This window comes from Artemia franciscana, chromosome 2 (assembly GCF_032884065.1).
Source record: "Artemia franciscana chromosome 2, ASM3288406v1, whole genome shotgun sequence".
NCBI lineage: Eukaryota > Metazoa > Arthropoda > Branchiopoda > Anostraca > Artemiidae > Artemia > Artemia franciscana.
Window position 1 is genome coordinate 29,477,534 of NC_088864.1, and position 26,278 is coordinate 29,503,811.

The 26,278-nt window shown below is 33.8% G+C and overlaps 1 protein-coding gene across 2 annotated transcripts; it reads left to right on the forward strand.

Moving 5' to 3' along the window:
• The first annotated feature begins 171 nt into the window (after nt 1-171).
• LOC136039903 (sialomucin core protein 24-like) lies at nt 172-25,390 on the forward strand. Of its 2 annotated transcripts, XM_065723895.1 has the most exons (5): nt 172-394; nt 11,856-12,011; nt 16,445-16,552; nt 22,270-22,644; nt 23,475-25,390. In XM_065723895.1, the coding sequence occupies exons 1-5, from the start codon at nt 187-189 to the stop codon at nt 23,567-23,569; spliced, it is 942 nt and encodes a 313-aa protein (XP_065579967.1). In that variant the 5' UTR covers nt 172-186; the 3' UTR covers nt 23,570-25,390. The 2 variants fall into 2 exon arrangements, with proteins under 2 accessions (XP_065579967.1, XP_065579975.1); XM_065723903.1 differs by lacking the exon at nt 11,856-12,011.
• Nucleotides 25,391-26,278: the final 888 nt, after the last annotated feature.

Genomic DNA, 26,278 nt, shown 5'->3' on the forward strand with positions numbered 1-26,278 from the left:
AATAGCAGGGAAGAATAAATAATGAAAATATTTATAAATTAATTTAAACTCTAGATCAAAGATGCTTTAGTTTGATGCTTGGCCTTGCAGTGCTGTTTCCACTAAAACTGTCTGGGACGTGGCACTTTTTGAGTTTGTAAGTGGCGCCGTAAGATGTCTTTCTTGAAATATCTCGCAACGCTGTCCATGAGCAAAATTACGAAAACTGCTTTTATCATCATTAAAATACAGACTGTCAATCCAAAGTTCATTGTTAAAAATAGCCTACATCTCTGTTGTATTTGCTCATTTCAGTCTATAATTATTGCAGAAATGAAGTATTTTATTTGTTTATCAGCCCTTGTTCTGATGTCTTCAACAGGCTTGTGCACACCAGTTGAAAATTTCAAGAAAGGTAAGTGCCACAGGCCTACCCAAGCAGTACCCTAGTCTTATTATTATTTTCGGTTAAACTTTAGGTGAGTTTTTTTTCTATTTCATAAATAGGTTCAGGTCTAGGCAAAGTTCTAATGGTAAAATTGCAGATTAGTAGCTTGTCTGAAGGAAACACTATGAAATTTAAAAGAGTAGGCATGTCCTTGGAAGGAAGGCTATTTTGAAGTACCTACTTTGACTTTGTGTAATGGGTAATGACCTTTAAAAATCATGATGTTTTAAAAGTAAAACCTTGTGAAAGATCTTTTGCTTATAGCATATGAAAGACAAGAAAAGTATGTTCAGCTTCACAGCTTTTTTTCAATCCTAATCTATGAGGTTTCAAAGATCTGCCAACAGCCTACATTTCCCAAATTCAGAAAAAACTGGTAAAATTATAGCAAACCATATAACTGGCTTTTGTATGAAGTGAATATACAACTTGATGCCTTTTTTAATGCTATTTACAAATATAATAATTGCTTCTACCTCAAATTCAGATTTAAGCACTTTTTGAGCTCTTAAAAATGACCTAAATATGGGGTAGGCTATAAAAAAGGCTAAAAACATTGGTCTCAAACTTTAAAACATTGATCTCAAACTTACTACTTTATTATAAATCCATTTTTTAATGTTATATAATCCACAAGCACTGATTTTCCAATATTAATTTGGATAAATTAATTTTACCAATGTTATGTTGTTTTCTTTTTTGTACTGAGAAAATGTAGTATTATTTTGTCAAAAATGGCACAGAGAAAACATATTATTATTTTGTTGGAAATGATGGATAACTTTTACTTTGATTGAAAAATTGTCATTTTTAAGACCTTAAAAAGTGCTTAAATTTGAATTTGTGGTTGAAGCAATTGTTATATTTGTAAAAAAAACATGGAAAAAGGCATCAAGTGATATGTTTGCTTTATTGGTAAGTCAGTTATTTGAACTGTCAGAATTTTTTGAAAATTTGTCATTTTTGAGAGCTCAAAAAGTGCTTATATCTGAATTTGAGGTAGAAGCAATTATATTTGTAAAGAGCACAAGAAAAGGCATTGAGGGGTATATTCACCTTACACAAAACCAGTTATATGGTTTGCTATAAATTTACCAAAAATCATTTTTGTTGTTGTTGGTGTAATTGGATGGAGCTTCCAGAATTTCTTCTCTATGCTCCAGGATCTTTTTTCTGTTTTATCATCAACCTAGAAAAACCAAAAACCAAAAAAAAAAAATAAATTAAAAAATCTTCACAGTCATGCTTTGTCATACTGATTAATCTACTACACACAAACTAACAATTAGTCTAATACCCTGTCAAAAATCATAAAATATCAAGTAACTCAATTATAAATACAATAATTAAAATAGTCAAAAATTTAGAAAGTGCACAAATCCTTAGAAATTATAACTGACAAAATCATTGCACTTCCTACATAAAGAGGGATGTCCTACTGTCCTTAGGAAATCCCTCATTGTAGTGGCATCATAAATTACCAAAAAATAATTTAAAAAAAACAACAATCAGTACACTTTCATCATATATATATAGCAAAAAATAAAATTACCAATTTTCAAATATAATTTAATTCAACAGATTGACAACTTGCTTTCATTAACAAACATATATAAAAAGAAGTGGTAAATCCAATACCAACAAAGAAATAAGAATAAAACTTAAATATATACCCCCAGCAAATAAAAAGTAAACTAGATTATATATATTTTGACTATTCAACCATAAAAAAATAAAATAATACAAAATCCATTAAATCATTCATACTTACACAATTTTATATTTACAAGATTGATCTACAATTATTTAACAGGGGAGGAAGAACCAGACATTTTTTACAATACAATTCATGCATTGCCATACACCCACATATACTACACTTTTCATTATTTTACAAAACATCAATTAGGCCAGTATCCTTTACATATTGTCCTAAATACTTAACTGTCTCCCTTTGTTTATTCTTTGCAACCTTTCCTAACAGTTCTTTTATTCTGAACTGAATACCACTCTTTATTACTTGTTCTTTTAGTCGTGACCTAGCAGTCTCATACTTTTTGCATTCCATAATTATATGTTGTAAATTTTCCTCCACTCCACAGACATTGCAGTCAGATGAGTCTGTCATATTCCATCTTTTCAGCATCTTTTTTGTCTTTGCATGCCCAGTCCTCATTCTGAATATTATGTCTGCAACTCTTTTTTCTGGATGCTTCATTTCATGATTAATGTATCTGTATTCAGTGATTTCTAGGTACATGTTCAGTGATCTTTTCCTGAATTCTTCCAGTTCAACTTCTTTTAGCTTCTCAGCTATCTTTATTGTGGTTTGGATATGAGGTAAAGGTGGATTTTCCATTGTTTCTTTCTTAGTAGCATCCTTAGCCATTTGGTCTGCTCTTTCATTTCCTGATACACCTACATGGGCTGGGATCCATATCAATGAGACACAGCTTCCTGTCTCCTCAATCATTCTTATATTTTGGACAATATCCCTTGCCATTGTTGGGGCTTGCTCGTGGGCTACTTTGAGGTACTTTAGGCAAGATAAGGAGTCTGTACATACTAGGTATTTTCCTTCTTTTCCCTCTCTACTATTTCTTTTATTGCTGTATCAATAGCAAATAGCTCGGCCATATAAATACTTGTGTGGTCCAACAGCCTATACTGGGTTCCTAGTTTTTTATAATCATCCCATATGCCACAGCCAGTGCGACTTCCTATTTTGGACCCATCTGTAAAAAATTTCCTGTAGTCTCTGTAGTTTTCCAGTTCACTCAGTGCAAATTGCAGCAGGGACTGCTCAGACATTCCTGATTTTTGTCCTATTTCTTCATGGATTTTCCATGAGATATTTCTTTCTAGTCCTTCAATTTTGTTTGTCTTGTCAGTTGGAATTGTGAGAGGTGAGATGTTTGTTGGAAAGTCCTTCAGAAGTTTGACTAGAGATGGTGTGTTGTGAATTTCAAATCTGTAATCCATGAGGTATGGGTCCATTATGATCTCATTTTTGATGATGTCCTCTTGTTCAGTTCCCCTCTTCTTTAATAAATATTTTGCCAGAAGTATTTTTCTTCTTGTGGGTAGTGAAGTTGTTGATGTTTCAATATGTAAAGCTGGGATTGGTGTTGATTTTAATGCATTTGTTGTCCTTCTTAGTGTCTCATTGCATTTTGCATTTAATTTTTTAAGGATTGTTTTCTTAGCAGATGCATAATCAATTTTTCCAAGGATTATTGCTTTAGAAAACTGCATTAGAACATCCCTTGGGACTTCATACTTTTTGTTACATATTGCATTAATAAGCATTTGTCTTCTGTCTACAGCTGTTATGAGTTCTTCTATATGTTTTTCCCAGGTCAGCTGACTATCAAGGAGAACTCCAAGGTAGCGGACACTCTCTGTGCATCTAATTTTTAATCCATTCAGGAATATATCTGGGTCTGGTGCTTGTCTTTTTTCACTGGTGAACATCATCATTGTTGTTTTCTCTTCTGAAAGGATAATTTCTTTCTCAGCTGCCCACTGTTCTATGAAATTTGCTGCTTTTCGTGCATGTGTCTGAATTTCTTCTCTTTGTTGGCCTTCAACTGTAACAGCTAAGTCATCTGCATATAGGTATATTTTGGCTCTTTGGAGGTTATCTGCATTGAGATCACTTATGTATAGTGCAAATAACAAGGCACTGAGGACTCCTCCTTGGGGGACCCCACTTTCCATATCCCTTATAGTTGACAATGTCCTTTTTATCCTTACTGAAAAAGTTCTACTGGTTATCCATTCCTGAAGCCACATACTGTACCTTCTATCTACTTTTAGTTCTTGAATTTTTTTCCTTAAGTTTTCAATATTTACTTTATCAAATGCTGCTTTAGCATCAGAAAAAATTCCACAAGTGTGTCTTTTCTTCAAGAAGCCTTTTTTTACATGATGCTCAAGCCTTAATAGGGTGTCAGTGGTACTCCGGCCTTCATAGAATCCACACTGTTCAATTTGAATATTGCCTTTCAGAGCCTTTATAATCTTTGCTTTTATTGCCCTTTCAAGTAATTTAGCAAGGCATGATAGTAGAGATATTGGCCTGTAAGAAGCAGGGTCTTTAGGTTCTTTTCCAGGTTTTAGGATTGGATGGATAATAGCATGTTTCCATATTTGTGGCACAACTCCTTCATTTAAAGATTTGTTAAATAGTTCTAAGATTATTTGCATGGTCTCAATGGGAAGAGCTTTTAACATATTATTGTGGACTCTGTCATTTCCTGTTGCACCTGACTTTAGCTCAGATACTGCTCTTTGGATATCCCTTAATTTAAGCAAAGGTTCTTTTTCTTTGTTATTCCAGTGCTTGTAATTGTCTGGAGTAGTTTTATTGAGGTTATTGGTTCCTTGTCTTCTGCTTCTTTTAGATGTATTTTCAAATTGATCAGCTAAGATCTCTACTTTTTCTGCATCTTCAAAGGCTTGTTGTCTACTCATTTGGAGAAGCTTTGGTTCACACACATATGTTTCTCTTTTTATGTATTTCTTAAAATTCCTCCACAAGCATCTTGCAGGAATGTTTCCTCTGAATTTTTCATGAATTATCCAAGTCCAAGCTTTATATCTCTCCTCTTTGACAGTTAGTCTGAGCTGGGCTGTCACTTTATTTATCTCAGCTTTTAGTCTGCTCACAGAAATGTTTATATTTCCCGGGTTCCAACTTTTTTTTTCAGTTGATTCCTTAGGTCTCTTCTCTTTTTTTTATTGCTTCACATTTGGCTGTCCATCCTGGGGTAGAATTATAAGTCTTCTTTTTCAATCCTTGGCTACCTTTTATAGCTAGGTGTTTTTTCCCAGCTTCTATCATCTTTTCTGTGACTTCTTTAATAGCGTCCTCAGTAGGTAGTGTTTTCAGGTTGGGTAAATTAAGTTTTGATATTTCTTCTTTCCATTTAGCAATTCTCTTGTCAGAAAATGACCATTTTTCTCCTGTTTCACAGGCAGAAGGCTGTGGTCCAAACTCCATGTCAGTGAAAATGATGAAGTGGTCAGAGTCAAAATCATCTTTTGAATAGACAGTCAGGTCAGCAGCTAGCTCAGAAGATACAATAGTCAAGTCTAGCGTTGTTGTTTTCCCAGTTGTCTTATTTAGTCTAGTTGCAAGGTTTTTAGGTGTAGCAAGAGCTATCCGTTCATCTGGATCAATCAGTATCTCTATTAATTCTTTAGCTGTACCGTTTTCAGTGTGACTGTCATTCTATAGAGTGTGATGAAGATTAAAATCTCCTATTATTATCTTTGGGTGTTCTGTTTCTTTAAGTATCTTTCTAAACTGAGATTTGCTGAAATTTCCTGTTCTATTATTATAATAATTAACTATGTTAATTGCCTTGTCTTTAGTATTTGTTACCTTAACCACTCCAAATTCAGGAGATCCATCTGCAACTAATTTTTTTTCCTCTGCAGTATATCTGTCACTCACCAGTGTTAAAAGACCACCTCCTTTTCCTGATTTTCTGTCCCATCTAAATGACTGGTATCCTTGGTAATGAGCTTTATCAGCAGCTGTGTGGAATGTTTCCTGAACACACACTACATCAGGTTTTTCTCTTACAAGGAGATTTTTTAATTCTATTCTTTTTGATTGTGAGAAACAGTTGGCATTAATCTGCATAATCCTCATGATCTTCTTGATTTTGTTTTTGGAAGCATGGTGGGTGGGGACTCTGAACTTGTCTTTCTTTTTGAGTTGAATTCTTGATTTTCCATGGCTGCATCTGAGTCATGTTCTTCACTATTCTCTTCAGTTTCAGATTCTTCTTTTATTTCTTGCATCTTCTTTTTTATTTCTTTCAACTTCTTTTTGTTTGCTGTGGTTGTTGGAATGATCATAATTAAGCTTGTAACAATATTACTTAGTTTGGCAATCAATTCATTTTGTTTCTCTACCATTTTTGAAAGAGTTGCTAGTGCTTGTTTATTTATACCATTTTCTTGTGTGTCAGAGGGGAATGAATTTTTAGACACTAACTGTGGGAAGACACTTTCATCTTGAAAATTTGGTGGTAGTTGCAGTTGTGTACTAGCAATTTTTTTTTCTTGCTTCATGCACTGGCAGGTCTTCAAGGATTGCTTTTTTAAGTATAAGAGCCCTTTCTTGTCTTATTAGGCATTCTTTTGAGTTTGCTGTATGGTTCTTACCACAGTTTATGCATTTTGTTGTGCCCATGTCTCCACTGCTGGGGCAGTCCTTGTTGCTATGAGCTCCTGCACAAATCATGCATCTCTCTTTTCCTCTACATTCTAGAGCACGGTGTCCAAACCTCTGACATTTAAAGCATTGTACTGGTTGTGGCAGATACTGAGATACACGTTTTCTGATACCCCAGACTCCAATACTTGTGGGAAATTCTTGATCAGCTTTATAAGTAATGATCACACCAAAAGTGTTTCTCTCATCACTTGGTTTGCCCATTAGGCGTATCTCTGATACAGATTCATTTTCAAGTAGTTCTTGCTTTGTTTCTTCATAGCTTGCAACTTCTTTATCCATAAACATCACTCCTATTCTTTTTGCGATTTTGTTTCTAAACATTGTATCTTTGTCACCCTTTTCAAATACAATCAAATTTTCATTGAACTTTATTTCTTTCATCTCAAGAATCTTTTGTGCATACATTTCATTTTTTACATGTATCACTATGGAGCCTCCTGGCCCTGATCTGTTCATAACCTCACCATAGCCCTCTTTTATACCACTTGGCTTTAGCAGAATACTGAGCTTCTTTGCCACATATCCTTTTGCTGCTTCAGGGACCTTTCCAGTTTGCTTTGGGCTATTTGACCCACTTCCACCTTTAGTCAGATGCCCTAATATATACAGTTCGTTTTGATTTCCATCTGTTACTCCCTTTTGACCTCTGGCCATGTCAGATTTTGAGCTGGGGTTATTCCCCATTCCTTGATATGTTGTCCTACCTAGTCCTAGCCTACTACCTTAATTTTTACTAACAACAAATTACACACAGCTATTCTACGAGATAATATAATCAAAACGACGCCAAACCTTAACCAAATTACTGATTATTATGTTAGTAATTTTCTAAAATTCCTTCCTCTAATTTCCAAAAACAAATTCAAACATCCGTCCGTTTTCTTCCTTACAAAATAACAAAAATCATTGTTATGGCTTAAAATTCTACTCAAACAACAGGGATTACATTTTCAAAACTAGAACCAGAAAAAAAGAAGTAGCAAAATTCCAGACTAGCTACTTTTAAGAGAGAACATAGAAGCTTGGCAATATCTTCCCAGAGTATGTTTTTGGCCTTGGATTCATTGCTAAAAGTTTCATTTTCCTAACTTAATCCCTTTTCAAGACAACAAAACATAGCTTGTCTAGAATTTTAGCAAGTATTCTTGTACAATTAGATTCCCTAAACCTATTTTATGTTCTTGCAAATATCAATTATTTTTTCTGACAATGCACTCTCACATCCAATAATCCTGGAATACAAGCTATAGTAAATTAAAAGAAAACAACTTCAAGCCTCAACTCTGGAGCTTCACAAGGACAAATCCTTTGATTGCACCAAGCTGCAATTTAAGCAAGAACACAGTATTTTTCCAAATAAAACCTTTACCATCTTGGAAACTAGTTAAGCTACGAGAAAAAAAAAGTTTCAAGGACAGATTTAGACCCAGAATATCCTGGAAAGGCATTTTGAACTACTCACCTTCACCCTTTCCATCTGCAAAAGGTACTTACCTTTGACAATCTTTATGGTTTAATTTGGGACAGCGTATATTACTGACCTATTAATAAGGTAAAAATACCACTCATTGCCTAATTTTATTCTCATTCAGAAAATAATAATTGCTTTTCTTAGAAATTCAATTTAATTCCTTTATAGACCCTCAAATATGATAATTTTTTCTCATATTTTTGGCTATATTTATATTTTGGTTAAAAACAATTTTCACTTCATTATTTTTAGAATAATTGTAGTTAACACATTTCAGCTACAACTCTGCTATACTTTACCCCCACCCCCTCATATGCAAATATATAGCCTAAATTATATATTTCCCATGTGTTTTTTTTTGGTTCTTGATTTTGTCATAGTCAATTCAATTTACAGGTAAACTGGTTTAAATAATAGTGATGCTAACATCAGCATATAAATTGGTATTGAGTGATATATTTACCTTATTTGCAGGTCAGTAAAATAAACTACCCCAAATTTACCTCTTTATGTTGTAAAAGTGCAACCTTAAGAAATAGATTTGGCCTAGGCTTCTGCTTAAATCATGTGTAAGGAAAGTGTTTTGGGTCTCATACCTTTGCTCAATCCTGACTTAGAAGGTGTAAAAGATTTTAGTATCTATTTCTTAAGGTTGGGAAAAAAGCCGTTATGACAGAAAATCTAACTGAAATAAAAGGTGTTTTTTTTTAGGAATTTTTTTTTTGCTTAAATTTAGACCTGTCATCTTAGCCTTAGAAATAAGGGAAGGATAGCGATAGCAGCTTAACAATATCCCTGGATATATATTTTAAGCTCTAAATTCATTCCTGAAATATTAAATCTTCTAATTCAACTATTTCCCAAGATAGTAGGATGCCTTTAGACTAGAACTTAATTAAAACTGGCAAAAGAATGAGCCTAAGCTACCTATCCTCAACTACAGACACATGCAAAGTGATATGATGCTGACTTATAAACTCCAAAAGGAAAACTCTACCATCTTTATGGGCAGCCAAAGTGTCAGCTATCATCTCACAAAAGCACACTTAAAGAAGCTACCAGAATTAATTCACTGGAATGAATTAAAGGACTCTACTCTCAGCACTTCCTCAATCAACTTTCATTTCATTGATTTTTTTTTTCTTAAGATGGTCAGGGGCTAGAACTTTACCCTGACTATGGGTGAAGGGTATTCTCAAAAATGGCTCCATATTTTTTTTGGGGGAAAATTCACATGGGATATTCTGGCCTTAAAAAGCGATCTAGATAGGTCATAAGTCTGAGAAAATTTGTTAGGAGCCTTAATTTTAGAAATTAAGACTACAAAATAGAATAATATCATTTTTATATACATCAGTATTGCAATGATGTCATGTGCTAACATAAAAGTCATGTTGCACTCATGTCAAAATAATTTTAAAATAGAATCAAGTTTCTACAAAAAACTGCAATCAGTTATTATGTAAACTGCAAAAATATTTATGGTGTCTGAGCAATAATTTTAATGTTTTAATTCAAGCTAGAAAAAAATGAAATATTTAAAATTAATTTTGTGTTTTGTTAGGTTTAATGTACTCAATACATGATTAAAACATTAAATTGCATAAAGAGGAAAAAACTGGTAGTTGCTAAAATATTTGTATATATTTTAACAAGAGATTACAACAATTCAAAAACTTTAAAAAAGAAAACAAGTTTGAAGCTTAGAAGAAATCATTGGTAGAAAAATATCATTACTGAATTTCTTTTCTTATTAGTAGGCTATAAGCAATATCTTTTTGAGACATGAAAAAAGGTCAAAAAACTTTCTAAGATCAGTTCAGAATTGCTAAAGTTATTATGTATACTGCAAAAACATTTATGGTTCATGAGCAATAATTTTAATGTTTTAATTCAAACTAGAGAAATAGTTGAAAATTTAGAAGGCTGCTGTATGCCAAGTGCCTGGGCCCAGAGGCTGGTAATTGCAAAATAATTGTATATATTTTAACAATGGATTGCAACAATTCAAAAACCTTAAAAAAGTTTTTTTCTTTTTTTTCATACGTCATATATAGCTGGCCTGGTCTCAGAACCTTTTTCTATAATTTTAGGTTTATAGTCATATGTTTTTAGTCATCAAGAGGACCATTGTTGGAAGCAATGATAAGGGTTTGAAAGAAATGTTTTATGTAAACATTTAAAAAATTGTGTTCTTATTGTTATTTTTAAGTTTTGCTTTGGAAATAGCATCCAAGAAACATATCTATAATAAACAAATATAAAATAGGCAATTTGCCATGTTTTGAACTATAAAATCATTATGTCTTGCAGCAAAACTTAAAACTTGTATTTTTGCTTTAATCATTATTTTGTTTCTTTTTTCTACTGGAATTTAATTTAAAAAAAAAAATAGCTAGAAAAATACATTAGTGTTTTTCTTGTTGTGTTTCATTTGGTTGCCTTTTATTTTTTTTGTGACTATTTATTTATTGGTTTAATACAAACAGCCCAAAGTACAGTGGCTGTAGGCTTGTAGCTTATTAGGTATTTAAGCGAAATATGGGTCAACAACAGGAGGAATATACGGTTTTATTAGAATTGCGATTGATATTTGAATATTAGGAAATTTTATTTTATGATTAACATGACTTGGCTCATTGACCCTGTTTTATTGATTGCCTTCAAGTGTAAATTTTTTAGGTTTAATTTTAGACTACAAGGGAGTCCCTTCCCTTATTTTTGTAGGACTGTAAAAATGGTGGCTTCTTGAAAAATAACACGTATTGAAAATGGCTATTGACAAAAGAGACAAGGCTTTCAGAGTTTAGGATTAGCTTTGTCACAGATTTTTAATAATAATAAGAAAATCAGTCCCACATTTTTTTATACTTCAGCATAGGAAGATATTTTGTGCAAGTCATTGTCATTTCAGCAGGGCTATGGAGCCAGTCCATTGAACCACTGACTCAAACTCTGACTGCAACTCCTGAAACTTTAAACATAATTGCTCCACCCCAACATTTTCTTCAAAAAAGTAAGAACTCTGACTCAAACATTCCTGCTAATCTATTGCAGAAATTAATGAGAGAAGTGCAAAAAGGGAATTTCGTAGGCTAATTATAGTCTGTTATTAGCATACACTATTAATTTTGTTTCTTATTGCCACTTTTTAGTAGTTTTTGAGAGTATTTGGCTTAACTCAAGTCTTTATGAATTCCAAAATTCCAACTCAAAATGGTCTCACATTATTTCTGTTCCAACTCCATTTAGCAAGAGTTTGGTTCCCTTTGAATAACTTTGATGAGCTATTTATCAACTCTTGAGGTTTAATTTGACTGTTCATTTTTTGTATGAATTAGTTTGATGAGGGTTTGGTTTTGATAACTCTACAAGCTAAAACAGAAAATGACGATATTCAATACATGCTAGGCCAAAACATAAAAGATAATGGTTAAATCCTCAAAATATGCTCCAAACACAAGATTTATCTAGTACAAAATTTGTGAGAAAGACCAAAGATATACTTCAAACAGTTTTTCTTATCCCAAATATAGCTGGCAGATCTCTATGTTGGGAGGGACTTCCTCTGCTTGCTGATATTTCTAAGAATATGAATATAATGTTTGTGTATTTGCTTTTCTAGTATGGGTGTAGCCTAGTACCTTACATAAAAAAAAAAAAAAAAACAATGTACAAATCACTGACATGTTAATTTTGTATAGTGTGTGCCGACTTTGGAAATTCAAGCTGTGTTAACTGTTTGGAAAATCCTTTCAACCTAACATGCAAATATGTAGTTCAAGGTGATAAATCAACTTGCAGAGATATTAACGCTCCATTGGTTACAAATGCTACATCTATTACAGATACTGAGTACTGTAAGTTCTTCTTAAGGCTGTCATTGGCTAATAAGCTTATAAGTTTAATTTGTAATTTTAAACATGCTTTTACCATACAAGTCTTCTTTTTTGCTTCATACTTTGGCCTTTTCTAAGAATATTTTTAATTCATCAGAAGAATGAGCTAAGCTTGCTTATTGTTTGTGACTTTACTTTTGCCTCTCTTCTGTTTTCTGGCTTTTGGATGGCATTAAAATTTCATTCCAAATCTCCTTTTTTTGTATTGTTTAAAAATATCATTGTGAAATGATTGGATGAAGAATGTTCTGCAAGTGTCTGAGAAAAGAGGTGAAGACTCAGAAGAAATGATCCTTTTCAATAATGAACTTCCACTTAAAATCAGTTGATTCAATGTAAAAGGTAGAATAGACAAGACACGGGTTCTTTTTGCAATGGGAAAAGGTTTGGAAGAATAGCACTAGGAGTCAGGGCAGTCTAGAGTCAGACTAAACCATTTTTTTTGTTATCTAATATCACCTCTTCATCCTCATTTATTCGTAATTTAAGCAACTTAGTCTTCTTAACATTGAATTTCGTTTCAAAACCTCCTAAAATTTAATCATTTTGTTGAAATTTTTATCTAAAATATTTGGTTCATCTGGCTAATTTAATCATTGGAAGGCTTTGCCTTTATATTTGATCCATTTGATACCATATCTTCCTGTAGACTTTGATGCGTTTGTTGAGATAAAGTGAGAAAAGACTAACCCAAGCTCAACTCGAAAATTTTAAATCATGCCAAAAGACCTTGCTTCTGATTCTGACCGCAACAATATTATTCTTGCTCGATGTACTAATAACTTGAACATACTTATTTGGTATAAAAACTCATCTACTACTGAACTCCATTACCTTAAATTTTACCACCAAACAACTCAACCACCCTAAACTCAACTACCACCTAACTCCACTGTCGTAAATTCAACCACCAGACAACTCAACCGCTCCAAATTCAGCTGCTGTATCTTAAATTGAACTACCAAACACCTCAACCACTGCATGGCTCAACTACCAAATAACTTAGATCTTTTTCAATTTTTATCACGTTAGAGGTTTTTTAATATATTGTTTTTAAAAAGGAGCAAAAAAAAGAAACATTGCAATTGGTGCCATTTCTCAAGGGCAAAATACGACTCAAAGAAAGAAAAACCTGACTCCAGAGAGCAAAATGTGTTTGGGCAATTCGTATTTATTTTTCTGTTATTTTTCATAAAATCCTTAACAACTGTAAACGTTTTTATATTTTGAATTTATTTAAGCTTCTACCTGACTACAAGCCCCAGAAGAAAAGACGCATCCTCAAGTCAACAATATTCTTCTTTGGGAGAAATCTGCTAAAGTTAATGGAAAAGACACGTCTTAATGGGTATTTTTACATTCAGAACATCTTTTTACCCTTGCATGTGAGCAATTGCTATCAGATATCTCATTTTGTTTTCTTCCTGAGGATGCGTTTGAATGTGTCTTGAAAGCCGTTGAGCAAATACTTTATATTTTGAAATTTCCTGACCCTGTTGTTAAGGAGCCTGTGATACCACCATACGTTGAACAGCAATACCATGCTTTAGAGCTCATCAAAGAGCTTCCAAAGACGTATATGAGTGCAGATTAACATACAATTAAGGGCATTGTGGGAACCCTCCGTGGTATTCGTCTTTTTCGCCCCAAGCCGCCTAAGGCCAATACAGCTACATATGCTTCCATCCCAATCTATTTAAAGCATCCCCCTTTACAACCTCTAAGCAATTCCCCGTTTCCCTTAAATTCTTCCTTAACACATCCTCCCACCCCAACTTGGGACGACATTTTTTTATTTGGCCCTAGACAGTTGGCTGAAACTGACAATTTTTGGCAAATTTCGTCCTTTTTCTGCAGAACATGCCCTAAACCTTCCCAGCCTTTCTCTCATTATAGCCCTTAAGCGGGATTGAACAATACTTTGTACAGCCTACTGTTTGAGATACGGTCAGTCAGTCAGGTACCCAAAACAGTCCATAGGTAATTTCTGCAAAATATCTAGCAAACAATAAATAAAATTGAACATTAAAGCATAAAACTATTATTTTGGTCAAAGCAATTTGCAATGTAAAAATACTTGTACAATTACACATGGATAAACTAATCCACGAACTACACTGTAGACAGTCCTATAATCTAATTGACCAAAATCCAAAACATTTGGTTTTGATTATCACAGATGAATTCATTCCCAACTAAGTTCTTTTTACTCAACTATTCAATGGTAGAATAAGTGGTAGTTGTGTTATGTACTGGTTGAGCTTTGCACTAGTATGTCTCTATAAAATCGAATGTGTGTGTGTTTATGTGTCTCATGGATGCATGACTGACTGTTCATCCGATCAGAAAGGAACTCTGAAGTTATTGAATACATTCTTCGAAGGTTTTAGGTATAAAATCCCCCACCCCCTGAAGGCCCTCGCAATATTTTTTGCGCCGATAAAATTATTAACTTCTAGACATAAGTAACTGAGAGTTCTCTCCTCTAAAATTATCCATATTTTCTGGATATTCAATTAAAGGGTTAGTTAATTATAAATTCCATCCTGACACACTTAATCTAGCACAGAGAATTACACAATTTCTTTTTCAGTAAGCTCTCTGAATTTGATATTCAACAGCACTTTTCAAATTTGAGAATAGTATCTTTATTTCAAATATGGGGAAACTTTCTGCGGGAAGAAGAGAATTTTACATGAATTCTATAATTGTTTAGTTCATTCAGGTTTTTTGCAGTGTTAATATTTGTGATTTGGTAAAATTTATCACATTTAGTTTACCTATTGTTGCTAAAAAGAAGAATATATTAACAGGATAAGTTTGTTTTGGTGTTACTTGGTTGTTCTACATTTGCTGGTTTCTTTTTTTCATAGGCATGTATTTTGGAAGTGATACCTGACACGGGATACCATGGATATTCTGTGGTAGGCACAACACTTGACTGGGTAGAGAATTTAAAGTGACAAGTGTATTCTCCCGATGAGCCCTTGTGTCGGGCTGTTGCCTCTGAATTATTTGTCTTTATTGCTTTTTTTGTTTGGTAAATGACGACTAATACTTATTGACGACATGACTGCCTGTCCATGGATTATTCTTTATGGTTGATTGTGTATGGCTATGCTGTTTGACTTATGTGGTTGTATGGATGAGTAGGGTTAAGGCCTCATTCAAGTGCTGGTCTATATTAACTACTAATTTAGGAAAACAGTTTTTCCCTTTTTCCTTCTATCTCCTTTCTTTTTTTTGTGTTTGTGCTGTTACATTGATGATTTCTCTTTTCATTATATTAAAATGGATTTGATTTTCATATCTTTGTCTGACTCTTTGTATATATAATCAAAATAAACTTATTAGTTAATTTAAATAAATGTATTGTGAAGGACCATTTTATTCAGTCAGGGATTAACTCTATTGTGGTCGGTTTTTGTGTTTTTCTATTTAGTGGATTATCAAGTTTTTTCACTTATGAACCTGATTCCCCAAAGAAAAGGAATGGTCATGGCGAATTTTCCTCGGATGGGGAATTCTCCTTGATTTCCTTTTCTTTTAAGAATGCAGTAATGCGCAACGGGTAATATAGTTAATCATAAATGGAAAGGCAGCGTGGACTAAGAAATAACTTAAAATACTTTGAAGGTTTTATTCAAAGGAAGTATCCTTAAAAAACGCGAATTATCTTATGAAAAGGCACTGACTCAATTTTATTTGGAAACCACAAAGCGAAACCCTTTTATAAAAAAAAACTTCACACGCATTTGTTCAAATCATTAACAGCTAGAACAAAAAAACATGAAAAGACGCTTTAAGAAAAGGCTGAATAAGAACTGTCTATATTCAAAGGTGAAACCCCTCTTCTCTATCGACTCATAATTATGAAGTAGAGAGATGATTAAATATATTTGTACAAAACTACGGCTGATTGAAAATTTTGATTGAATGTTGAAACTTTGCCTTAAATTTAAGTTAAAGTCCAAAAGTTTTGTTCTTAAGTAGAATAGCTTAAAAATAACTCCTCAAATATTTCTATAATCTACTCATAAAGAAATTGTATCTTTTCAGTCAATCAGACATGGGTTTAAAAAAGTTTTTTTTTTTTACTAGGATGCCTCTGATTTTTTTCTTTTCCTTTTGTATTTAGATTAAATGTACATTAGGACTTGGCTCAAAACATGGATTTCAAGCATTTTTTTTTTCTTCAAGTGATATTTTTCATATTTGAAAAGTTCTCTTAACTTGAATTGGTAAAACCGTAATTTAGCACTAAACTAAGGCTAATCTTTATTTTTCATCCATTTGGTTTACCAAAGATTTACCAATGTGCTCACAAGTTAATATCAGAAAGAACACTCTTTGGGTGAAATGAATTTGCACTTATTATCATTTTGGTGTTTTAGGTGAATCAGCTGACGAACGTAGTCAAGAAAATGTGTACAACTCTAATCAGGTTTTAGGAGACATTGGCGTGCTGAGTGTGCCAGAAGATCAAGTAGAAAATGCTGATGGTAAGGCTGTTTGTGTAACATTGGAATGCTGTTGGAAATGTCGAGGCAATATAAAAAATAACCAATTCGTAATTATAGCATTATAACGGGGCACAACATTCCTTTTTTTTTTCTTGAACAAAGAAGTATAAAAAAATAATTTTTGTGTCATCACTGCGGCAATAACTCAGCTCGTTGAAGTCATGTCTCGCTAAACTGAACCTCCGTTCAGTCCAGTCCTAGTTGAATTCAGCCCCGTTCATCTCAACTCTCATTTCAACAACTCTCAACAACTCAATTCTCATTTAATTCAACCCCGTGCAACTCAGCCTACGTTTGACACAACTATTTAATTCGACACTCGTCTAAGTCAACTTTGTTTCGAATAAACGCCATGCAGCTCAACCCCATTTAATAGAGCTTCTTGCAGCTATAGTTTTCCTAATGAAGGAAGTTGAGAGGTTAAGTTTGCGATAATCTGAAAATTCATTAAATTTATGTGAAGCACCTCTCATAGAGAGTTTGAAAATGTGGCCAAAATACTCTTCTTTTGGTATTAGGCACCTCCTCTGAATTGTTGCTTTACCCTGTAAATTGGAATAACTCTGCACTCTCGCGCGCCTTAATCACCTTGCAACCTAAAAAAGGCACCAAATCTGTACATTTATATTCGAATGAACTCACTTTCAAAAAAAAAAAAAAAAAAAAAAACAACCTTGAACACTTCTGGAAAAACAAGGAATTTTCTATTTTGTTGATACCGTCATTAGAGTCCGCATGCATATTGACTTTCATCGTGTAATTTTCATCAAAGTTTCACACCTTTTTTAAGGAATTAATAGCACATGCTTTTAATGTGCTATTAGCTTATTATGAACATATTTAAAAATAATTAGTTTGGTTTATTAGAATCAGCATAGATACTCGATTTTTGTTGCATATATTGTAGTCAAAACTTCGTTCATAAGAGTTTCGGTTTCTATTGACAAGGGTTGATCTTTGCTTCAGTTGATTATTATGAGACATTTGATTCACAGCTTAATTAAATGTGAGGAAGCACTTCCTCCTTCAATCCCCGCTTTTCTCATTCAAGTTTAATATTCGTATAATAATGTGTTGAGAATGATAACCATCCCCGAATAAGTATACTTCTTCAAATGTCTGGGTGTCTGAAATATCAAAGTAAAATTTTAGTCTCATCTCTTCTACGGTATCCAAGAGGACTTCTTTGAAAAAAAATTAACACGGATAACCTCCCCTACCTCTCTGTCTTGAGTCTTCAGGCACCCCTTCCCCCTCCCACAGAAAGATTAGTTTACAACAATCATTTATTTTGTATACACTGTGTATCTTTAAGAACAAATGTGACATCGCTCGTCCTCTTAAGCTTGGAAGTTTAATGGAAAGTTTTTCAGTTATTCTTAACCGACTGGACATATCAGAATTTTCAGCTAGATAACATGTTGGCCCTCTTTGGCTCAAAATTGTTTTCTTGCTCCACTTTATTGTGACTCGACCTCTTTTTCTTAATATAAAGGGTGTTAGAACTTTTATTTCCGTTCGAAAGAGCCCTGACCCAATATGTTAAGACCGTTGGCTCAATGCGACCCCCCTGAAAAAAAAAAACAACAAACAAACAAAATCAACTTTTTTCAGATAGAAGCTTGAATGGGTTCTCTCATATGCTGAATTCGCTTGTTGTAATTCTCTGAAGATCACTCTCTTCTTTGGGGGTGGGGGGATGGGTTCCCTTTTTTCAAAAGTAAGGCAAGTTTTGACATGAATTAAAAATTGAAAAAAAAGGATTGAGAAAGTACTTATTTAACATATTTGAATTTACATCTACTCAAAGGACTAAAAAATTACTATTAAAGAATAGATGAAAGCCGGAAAAAACAATAATTAAGATAGACGATCATAAAAACATAGAGATAGTAGATACTATTATAAATGAATAAATAAAACTTAAAACGAGCAAAAACCAACACAAAAAGTAGTTTGGCTACTGCCCTTTTCCCTCTTCTCTAACCGTAAAAGAATAAAGCTTGTTGCGCCATTTGCGTTTAAAACTGTATGTATCTTGAACACTGTAATTTAGTTTTTCAAAATATCGACGAAGAATAATATAAAATCGCTATAATAATCATCAGGGAAAACCAAATGAAAATAAACTGAATATTTGATATATAATAGTATTAATTCTTTGAAATTCAGCAATTCAAAATTTTATTTGACTGCAATTTTTATTTTTATTTTTAATGTTTTAAATATAAAAAGGAATATTTGTAGTATATTTCGTTTTCAGTGAAGCTTTAATCTTTTGTGGTTTTGGGAAAAGGGAAAGGGCAGCAGCCAAATTTTTGCAGTTATTTTTGCTCGTTTTGACTTGAACATTCAATTTAATTTTTACTCGTTTTAAGATTTAATTATTGCTCTATATGGTTATGCTCTACCAGGATTTTTTGGAGATCCATGATCAAACATGCCCATTCTCTTGATATCTCTCTGCCCCCTTTTCCACAAATGTATCCGATGGAAATTGTGAGATTGTCATTTTCTTCAAAATAGTCCAAAGATCAGATAAAAAAAAAGCTTCGGGGTCAACACAAGCCCACAGAACCTTGGGCGAAAGGTTGTATATTTAGCCCCAGGGGCGGATAAGATTTTTTTGAAGAGGTGGTCATACACACTTAGGAGGGGCTCAAATGATTAGAAATTGAAAATTCTAGATCCCTTTTAAGTGTCAAAGTGATTGGATGGCAACTACCCCCCTCCCTCCCCCTCATCCTTTTCCCTAAAATGCAGTAGATCGAATTAGATCGAGCATCAGATTGAGATAGTCATTTTTTTCAAAATAGACCAAAGATCACATAGAAAAAATTTTCGGGGCTTACACAACCCAGCAGAATCTCGGGACAAGTGTTGTAAGTTGTGCCGCGGGGCCATATAAGATTTTTATGGAAGGGATGGGCGTATCAACTTCAGAGGGACGTTCAGAGCAACTAGCTCTCTCGCCCCCCTTACACAGATGCGTCCGATTGAAATTTTGAGATTGCCATTCTGTTCAAAAGAGATCGTAAAATTTTATGACGAAAATTTCAGGGTTGACACAACCCCACAGAGCCCGGGGCATATAAGGTTTTTATGGCAAGGGTGGTCATATAAACTTTGGAGGGGGCTTATCTAATTGGAAATTGAAATTCTAGTTCTATTAAGAGTCGAAAGTGATCATAAGGCAACTAGCCCCTCCCACGCCTTTTTCTCCAAATGAATTCGGTCAAAATTTTTAGATAGCCATTTTGTTCAAAATAGTCCTTCGATCATATAACAATGCCTTTGCGATTGAGACACCCCGGGGTCAAGGGTTGGAAGTTATCCCCTTGGGCCATATAAGGGTTTTTTGGAAGGGAATGCATATATAAACTTTTGAGGAGGCTCATTGTTGTATCACTTTGGGGTTGATACAACCCCCAAAGCCCTGGGGCAAATGTTGTAAGTTATGCCCCAGCGCCTATAAGGTTTTTATGGAAGAGGTGGAGGCTCATTTGATCAGAAATTGGAAGTTCTATTTCCCATATAAAGAAATGAAAGTGATTGGAGTGCGAATAGCCTCTCCCGCCCTCCTCCCGCACCCTCTTTTTCCCAAATGCATCCGATCTAACTTTTGAGGTAACCATTTCGTTCAAAATAGTCCAAATATCACATAACAATTCTTTCGGGATTGACATAATCCCCAGAGCCCGGGACAAGAGTCATAAGTTATGTCTTAGGAGCTAATCAGGTTTTTATGGACATGATGGTCCATAAAGGTCCATAACATGATGGTTGAACTGACAAGTTGAGCTTGTCAGTTCAACTTTTATTTCACTGTAATTTCCATTTTATTTTCAATGTTGTATTTATCTTTTGAGGTAACCATTTCGTTCAAAATAGTCCAAATATGATATAACAATTCTTTCGGGATTGACATAATCCCCAGAGCCCGGGACAAGAGTCGTAAGTTATGTCTTGGAGCTAATCAGGTTTTTATGGACATGATGGTCGTATAAACTTTGGAGGAATTATATTTGATTGGAAATTAAAAGTTACAGCTTCTTTTTGATAACCAGAAGTGACCGGAGGGTAACTAGCCTCCCCCCCACGGCCTCTTTTCCCCAAATATATTGGATCAAAATTTTTAGATAACCATTTGGGTCAAATAGTCCAAATTCCAAATAACTGCTTCAGCGATTGAACCCCATCCCAGCCCCCGAAGAAATTGGTTGATTTACTTTGATATAACGCTTTCTTTACTTTGATATAACTCCGAACGACAAGAAATTACTTTTAAAGAATAAGTGAAACCCAAAACGAATAGAAATTAAATAAACAATCATAGCAAACGAACATACAACAGGTGCTAACATAAATGAATCTTAAAACGAGTGAAACTTAAATTGAGCTTGCAAATAAACCTTAAAACGAACAAAAATCACTACGAACAAGATCTAGCCTACAGTGCCCTTCCCTAACGGTAAAAGAATAAAGCCTATTGCGTCATTGGCACTTTACTGAAAACTGTATGTTTCTTGAACAGTCTTGGGAAGAAGTTATAAAGTTAAACTGAATATTTTATATATAATGATATTAATTGCTGAAAGCTTGTCAGTTCAACTTTTATTTCACTGTAATTTGTTGTAATAAGTACAAAAAAACTATTTGTAATATGTTCGTTTTCAGTAAAGCGTCAGTAACACAATAGGCTTTAATCTTTTACCATTAGGGAAGGAGACAGTAGCATATTCAATTTAAGTTTTACTCGTTTTGAGATTTATTTATTCATTTAAATTAGTACCTGTTGTATGTTCATTTGCTATCATTGTTTATTTAATTCCTGTTCGTTTTGGGTTTTATTTATTCTTTAGCAGTCAAAGTTTTTTTGTTCGTTTTAAGCGCATATTCAATTTAAGTTTTACTCGTTTTAAGATTTATTTATTCATTTATATGGTACTTTTGTATCTTTGTTTGCTATGAGGGTTTATTTAATTTCTGTTTGTTTTGGGTTAAATTTATTCTTTAAAAGTAATTTCTGGTTGTTTTTAGTTTGAATTATTATAGATTATTTCTGCTGATTTGAAGTTCAATATGACTTTTACTTTTTCTTTGAAAAACTTCTTTTCCAGAAAGTTCTTTTTAAATCAATTTTATTAAAGATTCATCTTCTGTTTAAATCATCATCAACTGTTGCATTTTTAAACAATTAGACACGGTATTTACGAAAATATCTGTAGATGTTGAATGAAGTCATCTTCCCATTTTTTATTTATTGAACTTTTTTAAGCATTTTCTTTGATTTGATGGTGAAATAAAAATCTAAGAAAATAATCAGACAAATTAGGGTATTCATTCTCATTACGCTCTCTCCAGATTGGTCGCCGAAGATGACTTTAAGCTTTTTAGCTCAAAAAGTAGGGGAGAGAAAACTTCAGTGTTAGAATCTTAGGTGGTTTGTCAAATGAATGCTTAGATACTTTTACCAGTTATAGAATGAAATAGTCTTATCTTGTGTCATAGTCTTTAAAAAGGAAGGAGGAGAAAAATGGTCAGTAATCAATATACTGATCTATTTTTAGACATCATCTTATTTGTGAATACCATGGCGTCGAAAATTCACTCACTTTGACAAACAACATTTGGTTGTTCGGTTTTTCTTCTATTCAAGATTGTTTAACTCATTTGGAAATTTTGTTTACTTTTAGGTGCCATAAATGCTGTAGTTTCAAAGGATAATACTACTATTGAGCCACCTAGTACAACGGATGTGCCAACGACTTCAGTTGCCCCGAATACTACAGTTATCCCAACGACTTCAGTAGTCCCGAATACTACAATTACCCCGACGACTTCAGTTCCTCCAAGCCCTACGACAACAAGTCCAGCCAATACTACAACGTCCAATATCCCCACAACCACAACTTCGGTCCCAACTACAACAAGTACTTCGGTCCCAACTACTGTAACCTCTACTTTAATTCCATCCACAACAGTAACTACAGTTTCACCTGCTACCAGCACTTCAGCGAAGCCTTCTCCTGCTCCGATTCCACGCAGTTTTGACGCTGCTAGCTTTTTTGGTAAATAGTCTCATGTTTTCTCAGTGTTCCGTCTTACATGTTAATGATCTGAGAGGTATTTGCATACTAGCAAAAGAGATGGTCCCACCAGCTAGTAGGAGTCAAGGGAAAGGATGTCCGGCTATATTTGCAAGGGCCGAAGAGTTTAGTCGATTTTCGGCGTAGTCCCAAAGTCCAAGCAAGGGGAGGGAAGTGGCAATAAACTGATGTTCAGCTAGCTAAAGAGCCAACCGATGGCCAAAGCACAAGGTGCCGGCCTTAACGCGTGAAGGGAGCGGAGGGGTGTGATATCAGGCTATATTCCGAGAGGTGAAAGTTCGAATTCGACCCAACCGCTTTAGGAAAGATGGCTATTGCTTTGCTTAAGCAGTATTTTGAGTTCCTGGGCCCAGCTACTGATAATCCTCCCCTCAGTTTGTAGATCTAAGAAATTAATAGTTGAAAAACACATTTCTTTTCTAAATAAATATTTCATACATAAGCAGCTTCTTTCAGCATAAAGCCAAAATTCGTAGTGAAAAATAAAAAAAAGTGTTGTTGACCTCTACCATTATCTCGTGCACTTAAATGCTAACGATTCCGCTTATCAGAGTAGAACAGTAGCCAGTTAAAATCTTATGACTCATTCACTTTTTTACACTTTTTCGTTGCTGTAAATCTTGTTATCAGTTACAAAGTTATCTTACCCAAAGCAGCAAGGAAAAGTAACTTAACTAAGCAGGCCGCGCAGGCATAAATACGCTTAGTATGAATAAAATTGAAAGAATCTCTAGTGTTATTATAGATGGTGCTATTTCTTCGCGAAAAATTATTACTGTTCTATTCCCTAGGTGGCATTGTCTTAGGCTTGGGCCTCATTGGAGCTGGTTTTTTTGGAATGAAGATATATAGACGCACAATTGAAAGAAGCTATCATACGCTGTAAGTCGATAAGTGTTGTGACAATTGGCATGTTAACTGCACCATAGGTTTAGTTTTGCAGCACCTGCCAAAAGCCATTTTTTCCTTTTTGTTTGTGATTATTACTGTGACAATCTTTATGTTGTGAATTTTGATTTCGGGGAAATCTGTGCCTTTTGCGTGGTCTTGTCAGGTTATTTCAGGTGAAAATATCGGATATATGCGTGACTTATTGTAAAAACATAAGCCTTGCTCTCATTCGTTTAGTTTCTTACTATATTTCTATCTATTTTTTCCGTCTGAATCTCTTTAAAGAACTCAAATTTATTGTCTGACCCTCATGGTTCGATTGAGGAATTTGAAACTATAGGCTATATATATATATATAAAAAGAATTGTAAAGTGTAATAGTTTTGCTGCAAATCAAAAACTTGACAGCTTTTATTTAAAATTGCGAAGATCGGTGCTGTTCTCAACTATTAATGTGTTTCTGCAATGATAAAATCTCTTTTTAGATCTGAATTTTAACAAGCCTTTGACTTAATGGTGCCTTAGGTCGAATGTTTTTCGCGTTTAATTTAAAATTGGTACTGGTTTCCATTCATTGATTTTTTAGATAAATAATGCATTGTCATTGAGTCTTTATAATACAGTGAAAGTATTCTAGCTTATACTAGAGGTAAAATTACATTGTAATTAGAATGCGCAAAAGTAAGACATTACAATGACTATTTGAAATTACAACCCCTCTCCCTTCCCTCTGTGCAGATATAGATATTATACATTGTGCTAATTCAATAATCCAGTAATATTCATTGATTATTGGTGATTAAAATTAAGAGGAGGCAATAGTATGAAAAGTTACCTTTTTTTCTGGTTTTTGTTGTTCTTAATAAAAGGTATAAGTCTTGAAGATACGTGCAAACTATGCCATTGTACAATGCATTATTTATTTTCAGACGTTTATCATTCCTGTAGTCAGTGTATTAATATGTAAACTGTTGTCGAAAAGTTAAATTTGTATACCGTTTTCAAATTATACGCGGCTGTGTTTATTTAGTTGGCTTGCTTGTCAATATTAAGGTAAAAACAGCGGGAATGATTCATAAACCAAAATTTTTGTTTCTTAATTATTGGGCAGGGAATCAGTTTCAATACCTTAGAGAAAAAATCTTTCAATTTTTGACTCGTTGTATTGACATTCAAGCTTTAACGGTATTTGACTTCTCATCCTCTTTGGCTATGCAACTGTAACAAATAGCCCTGTTTTAACTTTTCGACGGTAGTACATGCTTTGTTTGCTATCTTTGAAACTTGGCCTTAGTAAGTTTGGCCTTAGTAATATTTTATGATGATTCTGACTTAATACCTCGGTCATCTTTTGTTCTCTGTGTATTCGGTAATTAGATGTGGATAAAACCTTATATTAATCAAGCTTTAGTGTTTCCCAGCTCTTTTCCTTCTATTAATATTTATTTTTGCTCTTCCTGTCTTTAATTTCAGTTTTGACGTTAACTTCTGAGAGAGGCCTCATTTATTTCGAATTTCTTTCGACTTATTTTTATTTTTTTTTTTTGCCTTCCGTTGGAGTTTGCATAAATGTCTAGCATTTACTTCCCCCTTTTGCAATATACTAGATACTGCCATTCCTTCTTCTTTCTATTAGTTCTTGCTGTTTTACATATTTCTCTATATTATGTTATTTTGTTATGCTTTCTGGGAAGCCTTTGGTCGCTTATTGGTAGGGTTTCGGTATAGAAGCTATATTTTGTTTCAGGACTTTTGATTAAACGGTAGGAAAAGCCTTGTGTTAGTCTTGTTCGAATAAACGCTGTATTTAACTTTATGTTCAAAGTTGATTTTCTATACAAAAGAGATGACAAAGGGAGCAGGGAGTCCCCGTTAATAGGTTCATGAGACGTGTTGCATATGCTTTTCTATTGGCATACTCTAAAACCAACAGGAAATTGCAAATCGACTTTCAACAGAAAAATACATTTGAGGTTGTTCTGTAACCAAATTATTGAGAGAAAAAAATGACTATAATAAAAAATGACAAGGTCAGCATGCCTTTACAATAAGAAGTGGGAAAGGGCGTTAAAATTGATTTTTAGCATATTGTAAAGGTGGCCATATATTTAGAATTTTTCGAGAGAGGATATGGAAAATGGAATTATTTTATTCTTAGATTTACTGGACAATTTGAGCGTATTTGTGTATTGCTTCAACTATATCTGGCAAGTTGTTTGTCATTGATGTACCATTACTAAGGAAGTCCCTTTGACGCCTGTTAAGTGTCTTAATGACACGGGAAAAATCTTTTATTACTTTGAAAGTAATTACCTAACTATCAGTTTGCTTGTTAGCAAGTGGGCTATATTCTTGCTTATAATATAACGGCTTAGTTTGTTAATTTTTGAGATTTGGAATTATGGTATTTACTACAACCTGCCAAATACTAGGTATTTCTGAATAAAGCTGAAGTTCACGGTTGTACTAGTACTAGTGCCATCATGAAAACAGAAAAGAAACCTTGTATTCCAATGTCTGGGTTTCAGCTTTAGAAATTGAAAAATTGCCGTTTCTTCCAAGTATCCACTTATAAATTTAGGATATTTTGACAGCAATGCGCAACACCAATCAGTGAAAGATACAATTAAGATTGCTATCAGTGATATTATTTTTTGCGTTACCTTTTGCGTAGTGCAACTGAAAAGCCTGACAAAACATCACT

Bases quoted from the DNA above. Each gene is read 5' to 3' on its own strand.
- LOC136039903 (XM_065723895.1), top strand. From the start codon at position 187: ATGAGCAAAATTACGAAAACTGCTTTTATCATCATTAAAATACAGACT. The intron at 12,012-16,444 runs GTAAGTTCTTCT...TTGGTGTTTTAG, and splicing joins TATTACAGATACTGAGTACT to GTGAATCAGCTGACGAACGT. The intron at 16,553-22,269 runs GTAAGGCTGTTT...GTTTACTTTTAG, and splicing joins TCAAGTAGAAAATGCTGATG to GTGCCATAAATGCTGTAGTT.